At 41.3% G+C, this 12,172-nt stretch overlaps 1 protein-coding gene across 3 annotated transcripts in view; it reads right to left on the minus strand.

The window, feature by feature from the left end:
- Positions 1 to 2,301, minus strand: part of LOC106167849 (uncharacterized) — a 35,922-nt gene extending 33,621 nt beyond the window's left edge. Inside the window, exons 1-2 of one of the 3 annotated variants that reach the window (XM_087019162.1) lie at positions 2,095 to 2,301; positions 144 to 442 (exon numbers count right to left, since the gene is read on the minus strand). In XM_087019162.1, coding sequence (XP_086875288.1) covers positions 144 to 209 — 66 coding nt within the window. In that variant the 5' untranslated portion in view covers positions 210 to 442; positions 2,095 to 2,301. The remainder of the gene's footprint in view (positions 1 to 143; positions 443 to 2,094) is intronic. The other 2 variants (XM_087019163.1, XM_087019164.1) reach the window with 2 other exon arrangements.
- Positions 2,302 to 12,172: the final 9,871 nt, after the last annotated feature.

A 12,172-nucleotide genomic window follows, 5' to 3' on the forward strand; every position in this document is an offset into this window, starting at 1 on the left:
ATTAACCAAAGTACTTAAAAGTCCCCAGTCGAACAAGACCAAAGTACTATGTTTAAATCAGAATAAGGTGTGTATTTACTTTGAATAGACAGCCATATCAGACTTTATATAAAACTGTCACGTGAAAAGTGACCAATACTCACCACGACGCTCAAGGTGTCTTTCTCCTTTTCTTCCGGCACCGGTCTAGCAACGACACTCTCGGCCATGTTAGTAATTCCACAACGCCCTTGTTAATTTCCAGTTACTCTCTGACAAATAATCCCAATAATCCACTTGTTAAATACACATCTTCTCTAAAAGGCCAAGGCTGAAAGTGACGTAAAGATCCAAAAGGGTTTGCTGCTACAATGAATATGAAATCTCTAGTATCCTTAATCCTCAGTCAGTTTCTTGTTTTCATGGTTTCCCACTCACTTTAAATGTCATCTGAAGCAAAAATCTGAAACAAAAATCATTCACTGTTACGATTCCTTTCGTTTTTCACTTTTACACGTTTGAAAACTGTGAATTCCTACAAAATTTACGTATTTAAGGAAATCTTACATTTTAACCAACACTGACCGTAAAGTCAATGTAGAATTGCTGTCACTCCTCCTCCGCCCTATAACAATCAATAGTAATAAACAGACGTTCACCCTGAACGACGTCCGAGAACTACATGCACGTACACCATAAAAACCCACAGCATATTGGGAAACTTGCGGCGCATTTCTAATCTGGTTGAAACGGTTCAACTTAGTACAGCCCGATCTCAGCAGACCGTTTGATTATATATTAAGTTGAACCGTAACAGGTGAACTGTAAAGACGACTTTTTATTCATACAGTGTAGTCTTGTCTTATTAATAAACTCTCTAGCGTGTAGAACACAGTCCACGTCATTAATACCTGCAAAATTCCTTACCTCTAAAGGTTTAATTTACGCGTCGACGAATATTTCCAGCGTGAAAACCGTCAAAAATGTCTTAAAGGCACATTCATCCCAACATCAGCGACTTCTTATCTTCAGGTATGATAACTTGAAGAGAACAGCTGTGCTATTGTAGCCTAATCTGCTTGTTGTCTTGTTACGTCGCGACCCATCGTCTAAGTAAACTCTCTAGCGCGTTCATATCGAGATTTGGTGCACAGAGCTTTAACTATACACCTTTTTCCTTAAAACAGACCCTTTCTGTTTGGCAGATTGCTATCTTTCAATAGCTTTTCTATCTTTTTTATACTATAAAACATTTTAAGGTTTTAATTTCTAAATTTAAGGCGATAAATTTCGACTGTTGAAACTGTAAACTATCCAACTTTTAACAAATAACATCGCACATAATACAAGTTTTGTCCTCAGAAGATTTCGAGAACCCAATCCTCCAGATCCTAAAAGATGTCAGTTGGCACCAAACTTCTTGTAAAACTGATCAAGCATTTTACATCAGTCTCTCAATATATCATTATTATTCACGCTTCACCATCTTTCATATGATTCACGGATGGTTTATTCAAAGGATCCAATATTGCTGCGTTAATTCCATTTGTTAATAAAACGAATATAAAACAGCGCGCCAGTAACAAAAAATATCGCTTTCACGAAAACAAACATTAATCCTGGAATTATTATTTTACGTGAAAGGGGTCTTGTCCACTGATTTCATTCAGTAATGTGATACATTCTTGGTTTAATATTCTGGAAGAGATGTATTTTTTGTGTCCTGTCACCTACATCGTCACCATTCTATTTAGCTTATAAACTACCCAGTTATATCGTCAGTAACATCCTAAACTGGTGTCAGTAAAAGCCATGAACAAACTATGATTTTTAAGTCAAGCAAGACATTTCTGTTGAATTAAAATAATAATAATTTCAAAGACAAGCTGGTCACTTCTGACAATTATAAAACCCTTTCCTTTTTCGGATGTCGCATTTTATCTCCAAAATGATAAACATACTTTACCTCTGGCGTACTAACACTCACACCACTTCACGCACATCCACTGATGTTTATCGTAATGACCTATGACGTGTAGACGTCTTCGATCCCCAAACTACACATCAAAACAAACGACGTCTTTCTCGGCGAGATCTGTTTTGTCTGACACCTACCGTTTGTCTCTACACCGACTCATTTCCTTCCCCACCTCGTCCACATAGAAACAGAAACCAACACCGCTCTCCCATCAGCACTCTGTTGACAAAGCTTAACGCGTCTTCTTTTTCTAAGATTATTGTGTCGGGCTTGTTTCTATACGTTCACATCCGATACGTTTACGGCATCAAATAAAAACTTTCGAGTCCAATAGAGGCTGTGTTCACACAGCTGATACTTCTGAATCGATCGACTCTAGGGTCAAGTGGGTTCGTTCACACTTGTTTATACCGGCGCACACTGCGAGGAGAGAGCTGAGCTACCTGTCTCTTGATATTTGAGTAGCCGTTCGAGAGATGAGTGTGAAATGACTTGAAATATGACCCCCACCCCACTGCCCCCATCAAAAAGGCTGCAACGAGTTCAGCTTCCAGCGCCTCCGTGGTAGTTTAGGATATCTACATTTCCAGGAATAAGCAAACGATTAACTGAATTTATTCGACATTTTTGACTGTCTCAGGGGATTTCATTTAAACTCACTTAGTAATTGACCCACCATGGGTAATACAGACCGTGCTGCATCCTCTGCTTTAACAATTAAAAAAGGCAAGTAATACAATTGAGCAAAATAATTTTACCGATTCAGGACCTCCAAAGTTCGCCCCCTGTGAACGTGTCCTAATGTAGCTAATATACTCCTCATTGTATCAACTGTTTCCAAAGCGAGGACGAACAATTCAGATAGTTTGATGTTATTGAGTACCTTATGTCAACTTCACTGCTGTTGAGGACTTTGTATGGGTATTGCCACTTCCTATAGGTGCTTTTACGTATTGATCGCTGGATCCATGGGAGCAGACGACAGACCCGAAAGGGTTTACTTAAAAACCGGAATAAATTTCTAATACCGGGAAATGAAGTATTCGTTAAACCTTTATCACGAACAGGCTAAATCAAATATTTTTTAATTTTTGCCAAAAGAACACAAATGTTTCATCCATGAATATTTTTTCTATGGCTTAGTCTTTATATTCAGTGGGTGTTATAAGATGCCGGATTGATCTGGAGCGCTATGGTACGCGTAGTTAAGAAAAGCACTGCACCGCCCCTTGTGATTGGGTAAAATATATGTACTTTATATTTCAATAAGCTTAACGAGGTGTGAAATCATTTTAATCGATTTAATAATATCTGGATTTTTTTTTTTTTCTTTTGAATAAAAGTTTCATGTATATTGCATTTCTCAAATATACATTAAGGGGATCGAAAAGCTAACTCAACAGATAAGAAAAGGTACATGTTATCTCTTAACTAAAATCATGCAGGTCGGTCGGCATTATTTTATAGGAGAGGGGTGGCTGAAAAAAGACTTTTTAACCGTGAAACCACGCATTTGTAGCTTAATTTGAATCAGTTATAAATCAGAGTGAACGTTTTCCCGGTCAAAATGCCGGTTTATAAGAACTCTTCACCGTCCCCCTCTCTTTAATTCTCTCTCTCTCTCTCTCTCTCTCTCTCTCTCTCTCACACACACACACACACACACACACACACTTTAAGGACCTGTAGTGTGTGTGTGTGTGTATGTGGGACATGTTCTTTTAAAAACACGAAGTGTACTTTATCTCAGCCAAATCGGATTTGAATTAATTCCAGAGCTTGCGTTTAACAGACCCTTAATGACACTCATTGTCCTGATACGTGTTAATGTATTTGTTCTTGGAGATGGTAAATGTCGTGAGTTTTAATGTCTACTTGCAGTAGGTCTCATAATTGATCGTGACTGCGGTTTGTTTTCTTTGCGTCACTGCGTTCCTTTATAGAGAAATAACATATCTATTGAACCGCACTGTTTAGTTAATTAAGCTTTAAAAATTAACCCGTTTTTCTTATAAATCCATCATACCGGTCTCACTTCGGCGTGAACTAAAATGGAGAAATCCATTGCTTTAGTTGCGCGGGAGAGAAACACGTCATTGCGCTTGCTGAGAACCCCCGAGCTCCACCGTTAAACGGATTAAATCTCGACTCCGAGGTTTTTAAAAATTAAAATTTTAAGGCCCCTGCAGCGACGGTGCATGTGGAGGCGGCGAGACCATAACGAAATTAGCGGCATCGCTTTTGAAGTAGGGTCCGCCATATTTAGTCGGCGGATCAGTTAGTACTCGGATCATCTCTTCTGAATTGCACCAAATATAAGACCCCATTCCCATAGATTATAGATCGATCTATCCCTGTGGGAAGTCTCACTAGATTACTGTCAGCTTAGCCGGCTTAAGCGTCTATCCCGCCTACTTAAAGCTTTAAGGGGGTAATTAACTATGGTGCGCGCTCGGCTGACTGCAATTTAGCGTGAACCCCCAGGGAGTTAGGTCGATCTAAATCTAGATTTCTGAATCGATCTGAATCTTTGGGAATGCACCCTTAGGCATATAGCAGACGGAAAGCAGGTGGTTGCAGTGGCGGATTGAGAGGGGGGGGGGTCTTGGGGGTCATGACCCCCCCCCCCCCCCCCCTTCGATATTTGAAAAAAAAACTTCTTGAAATTAAAAAATTTGACTACGTGAATCATGGTTCTGAACTCTACCAAATGGCACCGTTGGCCCTCTAAAATACCAAAATTTCCCCGAACTCTTCAGCGGGCCCCCAAACACAAGTCAAGGAAGGGGGGTCAGCTTCGCATCCGCGGAATCCTTCACCCCTTCAAATAATCCTGGATACGGCCCACTGAGAAGACTGCACTCTAAGATGGAAGGTCAGCATAACGTGCATGGCGCCATGCCGGTTTCGCTTTTGACTCAATTCAATTTTGAGCTGTTGCGTGGCTGTTAAAGGATAGAGATCTGCAAAAAGTTATTAAATCGATCACTTTTTATTTGCAAAATACGTTTAATTCAAAATTGCTTATTGCACCAGTTATTACACATTTGAATGTTTTTTCCTCTCTTCTTAGGGTCTCGCTAAAACTAAAACACGTCTGTTGTGAACCGCCTTTGATCCCATTGCACTCTTTAATGTCATGGGTACAGCCAAATCAATCTTAGTATAAAACAAACTCCGAGCTCCGTGTTGCGTTCTCAAACACGCACGGCTTTCTGTACATCATGAATTTTACCGTTCATGATAAACGATGGTCGGGGACTGGGGTTGCGTTGGATGATATGCAGCGCCCGGATTATCGATTGGGATAGCAGATATACACATGTACATCCAACCTGGCCCTCCCTGTCAAGGTTGAAAGATTCCATCGGATCCAAAGAATCAATGAAGCTGGAGTGGCTCCGTGGTAACTTTGCTGTCTCGTGTACAGCAAGACGCTGATACGCTGGTTCGAGACCCAACGAATGTAGTGCCTTTTTTTTTCAGAATTAAATTTTAAACCCTCCGTAACTACGGAGGGTGGGCGGGTCCGTCACGGTGCAGTCGGTAGCGTGCTTGGATGCAAATGAGACACCCAAAGAGCCACCAACCATGGCAACGCAAAGTCACGAGTTCGAATCCCGGATGAGGCACGTCAGTCCATCACGACAATGACCGGGCCCCTGAATCGAGACCCGGATGTCACGAGAACGAATATGGGCTCTACTGGGTCTTAGCAAATTACCTTTGCATAAAAATACGGTATACTTTTGAAAGTTTACATTAAATGATCGATTTAAAACGAACATATTGCTGGTCATTAGAATAAAGTCTGCGTCGTCAATAATATTTCCCTTCTCTTCAGTTAAAAGTCCCTAGATTGGTGCCACAGATCTTTTACTTAAATTGAGCTAGAGCTACCTCCGTATGATCTGCATTTCATCAAAATGTGCTATCTTCTTGGTGGAATTATCAGAGAGAATTTTTTTTTTTTACAAAAGTCTCTATTGCTTTTAACAAGCACACAGTTTGTCGTTTCATGCCACTCCTTTCCTTTCTTGCACCCTTGCTTCTCAAGGCTGTTCATACAATCCCCGGGGCAAGTCCACATTTGAAAGAGTAAAGACTACTCATTACTAAAACCGCCCAAGTGTAAACAGCTGTGGACCTCATCGCACTGTATATCATCAAAGGTGAAAGCAAACGTTATCTCAGTGCAAAACAAAATTGAAAATAAAGGTATCTGAAGTTATCTGCCTAGGAACGTTCTGAGCAGGCCTATCAATGAAAGCCAACGAACTTGAATTGATTCAGTAGCTTTCCCGGTATAACAGCACGTCATACCAACTGTTAACCGTGTTCAGCAGAAAAATGATATATTTTTTATTTGCAAAATACGTTTAATTCAAAATTGCTTATTGCCCCAGTTATTACACATTTGAATGTTTTTTCCCTCTCTTCTTAGGGTCTCGGTAAAACTAAAACACGTCTGTTGTGAACCCCCTTTGATCCCATTGGACTCTTTAATGTCATGGGTAAAGCCAAAATCAATCTTAATATAAAACAAACTCCGAGCTCCGTGTTGGGTTCTCAAACACGCATGGCTTTCTGTACATCATGAATTTTACCGTTCATGATAAACGATGGTCGGGGACTGGGGTTGCGTGGGATGAAATGCGGCGCCCGGATTATCGATTGGGATAGCGGATATACACATGTACATCCAACCTGGCCCTCTCTGTGGCAAGGTTGAAAGTTTCCATTGGATCACATCGTAATAACGAAGCTGGAGTGGCTCCGTGGTAACTTTGCTGTCTCGTGTACAGCAAGACGCTGATACGCTGGTTCGAGACCCAGCGAATGTAGTGCCTTTTTTTTTCAGAATTAAATTTTAAACCCTCCGTAACTACGGAGGGTGGGCGGGTCCGTCACGGTGCAGTCGGTAGCGTGCTTGGATGCAAATGAGACACCCAAAGAGCCACCAACCATGGCAACGCAAAGTCACGAGTTCGAATCCCGGATGAGGCACGTCAGTCCATCACGACAACGACCGGGCCCCTGAATCGGGACCCGGATGTCACGAGAACGAATATGGGCTCTACTGGGTCCTAGCAAATTACCTTTTGCATAAAAATACGGTATACTTTTGAAAGTTTACATTAAATGATCGATTTAAAACGAACATATAGCTGGTCATTAGAATAAAGTCTGCGTCGTCAATAATATTTCCCTTCTCTTCAGTTAAAAGTCCCTAGATTGGTGCCACAGATCTTTTACTTAAATTGAGCTAGAGCTACCTCCGTATGATCTGCATTTCATCAAAATGTGCAATCTTCTCGGTGGAATTATCAGAGAGAATTTTTTTTTTTACAAAAGTTTCTATTGCTTTTAACAAGCACACAGTTTGTCGTTTCATGCCACTCCATTCCTTTCTTGCACCCTTGCCTCTCAAGGCTGTTCATACAATCCCCGGGGCAAGTCCACATTTGAAAGAGTAAAGACTACTCATTACTAAAACCGCCCAAGTGTGAACAACTGTGGACCTCATCGCACTGTATATCGTCAAAGGTGAAAGCAAACGTTATCTCAGTGCAAAACAAAATTGAAAATAAAGGTATCTGAAGTTATCTGCCTAGGAACGTTTTGAGCAGGCCTATCAATGAAAGCCAACGAACTTGAATTGATTCAGTAGCTTTCCCGGTATAACAGCACGTCATACCAACTGTTAACCGTGTTCAGCAGAAAAATGATATCTTTTTTATTTGCAAAAAACGTTCAATTCAAAATTGCTTATTGCACCAGTTATTACACATTTGAATGTTTTTTTCCTCTCTTCTTAGGGTCTCGGTAAAACTAAAACACGTCTGTTGTGAACCCCATTTGATCCCATTGGACTCTTTAATGACATGGGTAAAGAAAAAATTAATCTTAGGATAAAACAAACTCCGAGCTCCGTGTTGGGTTCTCAAACACGCATGGCTTTCTGTACATCATGAATTTTACCGTTCATGATAAACCATGGTCGGGGACTGGGTTTGCGTGGGATGATATGCAGCGCCCAGATTATCGATTGGGATAGCAGATATACACATGTACATCCAACCTGGCCCTCCCTGTCAAGGTTGAAAGATTCCATCGGATCACAATGAATCAACGAAGCTGGAGTGGCTCCGTGGTAACTTTGCTGTCTCGTATACAGCAAGACGCTGATACGCTGGTTCGAGACCCAGCAAATGTAGTGCTTTTTTTTCCAGAATTAAATTTTAAAAATTCCGATTGGTTACTATAAGAGGAAACTCGTAACTACGGAGGCTGGGCGGGTCCGTCACGGTGCAGTCGGTAGCGTGCTTGGATGCAAATGAGACACCCAAAGAGCCACCAACCATGGCAACGCAAAGTCACGAGTTCGAATCCCGGATGAGGCACGTCAGTCCATCACGACAACGACCGGGCCCCTGAATCGGGACCCGGATGTCACGAGAACGAATATGGGCTCTACTGGGTCCTAGCAAATTACCTTTTGCATAAAAATACGGTATACTTTTGAAAGTTTACATTAAATGATCGATTTAAAACGAACATATTGCTGGTCATTAGAATAAAGTCTGCGTCGTCAATAATATTTCCCTTCTCTTCAGTTAAAAGTCCCTAGATTGGTGCCACAGATCTTTTACTTAAATTGAGCTAGAGCTACCTCCGTATGATCTGCATTTCATCAAAATGTGCAATCTTCTCGGTGGAATTATGAGAGAGAATTTTTTTACAAAAGTCTCTATTGCTTTTAACAAGCACACGGTTTGTCGTTTCATGCCACTCCTTTCCTTTCTTGCACCCTTGCTTCTCAAGGCTGTTCATACAATCCCCGGGGCAAGTCCACATTTGAAAGAGTAAAGACTACTCATTACTAAAACCGCCCAAGTGTGAACAGCTGTGGACCTCATCGCACTGTATATCGTCAAAGGTGAAAGCAAACGTTATCTCAGTGCAAAACAAAATTGAAAATAAAGGTATCTGAAGTTATCTGCCTAGGAACGTTTTGAGCAGGCCTATCAATGAAAGCCAACGAACTTGAATTGATTCAGTAGCTTTCCCGGTATAACAGCACGTCATACCAACTGTTAACCGTGTTCAGCAGAAAAATGATATCTTTTTTATTTGCAAAAAACGTTCAATTCAAAATTGCTTATTGCACCAGTTATTACACATTTGAATGTTTTTTTCCTCTCTTCTTAGGGTCTCGGTAAAACTAAAACACGTCTGTTGTGAACCCCATTTGATCCCATTGGACTCTTTAATGACATGGGTAAAGAAAAAATTAATCTTAGGATAAAACAAACTCCGAGCTCCGTGTTGGGTTCTCAAACACGCATGGCTTTCTGTACATCATGAATTTTACCGTTCATGATAAACCATGGTCGGGGACTGGGTTTGCGTGGGATGATATGCAGCGCCCAGATTATCGATTGGGATAGCAGATATACACATGTACATCCAACCTGGCCCTCCCTGTCAAGGTTGAAAGATTCCATCGGATCACAATGAATCAACGAAGCTGGAGTGGCTCCGTGGTAACTTTGCTGTCTCGTATACAGCAAGACGCTGATACGCTGGTTCGAGACCCAGCAAATGTAGTGCTTTTTTTTCCAGAATTAAATTTTAAAAATTCCGATTGGTTACTATAAGAGGAAACTCGTAACTACGGAGGCTGGGCGGGTCCGTCACGGTGCAGTCGGTAGCGTGCTTGGATGCAAATGAGACACCCAAAGAGCCACCAACCATGGCAACGCAAAGTCACGAGTTCGAATCCCGGATGAGGCACGTCAGTCCATCACGACAACGACCGGGCCCCTGAATCGGGACCCGGATGTCACGAGAACGAATATGGGCTCTACTGGGTCCTAGCAAATTACCTTTTGCATAAAAATACGGTATACTTTTGAAAGTTTACATTAAATGATCGATTTAAAACGAACATATAGCTGGTCATTAGAATAAAGTCTGCGTCGTCAATAATATTTCCCTTCTCTTCAGTTAAAAGTCCCTAGATTGGTGCCACAGATCTTTTACTTAAATTGAGCTAGAGCTACCTCCGTATGATCTGCATTTCATCAAAATGTGCAATCTTCTCGGTGGAATTATCAGAGAGAATTTTTTTTACAAAAGTCTCTATTGCTTTTAACAAGCACACGGTTTGTCGTTTCATGCCACTCCTTTCCTTTCTTGCACCCTTGCTTCTCAAGGCTGTTCATACAATCCCCGGGGCAAGTCCACATTTGAAAGAGTAAAGACTACTCATTACTAAAACCGCCCAGGTGTGAACAGCTGTAGACCTCATCGCACTGTATATCGTCAAAGGTGAAAGCAAACGTTATCTCAGTGCAAAACAAAATGAAAATAAAGGTATCTGAAGTTATCTGCCTAGGAACGTTCTGAGCAGGCCTATCAATGAAAGCCAACGAACTTGAATTGATTCAGTAGCTTTCCCGGTATAACAGCACGTCATACCAACTGTTAACCGTGTTCAGCAGAAAAATGATATCTTTTTTATTTGCAAAATACGTTTAATTCAAAATTGCTTATTGCACCAGTTATTACACATTTGAATGTTTTTTTCCTCTCTTCTTAGGGTCTCGGTAAAACTAAAACACGTCTGTTGTGAACCGCCTTTGATCCCATTGGACTCTTTAATGTCATAGGTAAAGCTAAAATCAATCTTAATATAAAACAAACTCCGAGCTCCGTGTTGGGTTCTCAAACACGCATGGCTTTCAGTACATCATGAATTTTACCGTTCATGATAAACGATGGTCGGGGACTGGGGTTGCGTGGGATGAAATGCGGCGCCCGGATTATCGATTGGGATAGCAGAATACACATGTACATCCAACCTGGCCCTCTCTGTGGCAAGGTTGAAAGTTTCCATTGGATCACATCGCAATAACGAAGCTGGAGTGGCTCCGTGGTAACTTTGCTGTCTCGTATACGTAAGACACTGATACGCTGGTTCGAGACCCAGCAAATGTAGTGCTCTTTTTTCCAGAATTAAATTTTAAAAATTCCAATTGGTTACTTTAAGAGGAAACTCGTAACTACGGAGGGTGGGCGGGTCCGTCACGGTTCAGTCGGTAGCGTGCTTGGATGCAAATGAGACACCCAAAGAGCCACCAACCATGGCAACGCTGTCACGAGTTCGAATCCCGGATGAGGCACGTCAGTCCATCACGACAACGACCAGGCCCCTGAATCGGGACCCGGATGTCACGAGAACGAATATGGGCTCTACTGGGTCCTAGCAAATTACCTTTTGCATAAAAATACGGTATACTTTTGAAAGTTTACATTAAATGATCGATTTAAAACGAACATATTGCTGGTCATTAGAATAAAGTCTGCGTCGTCAATAATATTTCCCTTCTCTTCAGTTAAAAGTCCCTAGATTGGTGCCCAGATCTTTTACTTAAATTGAGCTAGAGCTACCTCCGTATGATCTGCATTTCATCAAAATGTGCAATCTTCTCGGTGGAATTATCAGAGAGAATTTTTTTTACAAAAGTCTCTATTGCTTTTAACAAGCACACGGTTTGTCGTTTCATGCCACTCCTTTCCTTTCTTGCACCCTTGCTTCTCAAGGCTGTTCATACAATCCCCGGGGCAAGTCCACATTTGAAAGAGTAAAGACTACTCATTACTAAAACCGCCCAGGTGTGAACAGCTGTAGACCTCATCGCACTGTATATCGTCAAAGGTGAAAGCAAACGTTATCTCAGTGCAAAACAAAATGAAAATAAAGGTATCTGAAGTTATCTGCCTAGGAACGTTCTGAGCAGGCCTATCAATGAAAGCCAACGAACTTGAATTGATTCAGTAGCTTTCCCGGTATAACAGCACGTCATACCAACTGTTAACCGTGTTCAGCAGAAAAATGATATCTTTTTTATTTGCAAAATACGTTTAATTCAAAATTGCTTATTGCACCAGTTATTACACATTTGAATGTTTTTTTCCTCTCTTCTTAGGGTCTCGGTAAAACTAAAACACGTCTGTTGTGAACCGCCTTTGATCCCATTGGACTCTTTAATGTCATAGGTAAAGCTAAAATCAATCTTAATATAAAACAAACTCCGAGCTCCGTGTTGGGTTCTCAAACACGCATGGCTTTCAGTACATCATGAATTTTACCGTTCATGATAAACGATGGTCGGGGACTGGGGTTGCGTGGGATGAAATGCGGCGCCC

The sequence above is a fragment of the Lingula anatina genome, chromosome 8, assembly GCF_051362555.1.
Source record: "Lingula anatina isolate TDL-2025a chromosome 8, LinAna3.0, whole genome shotgun sequence".
NCBI classification, from domain to species: Eukaryota; Metazoa; Brachiopoda; class Lingulata; order Lingulida; family Lingulidae; genus Lingula; species Lingula anatina.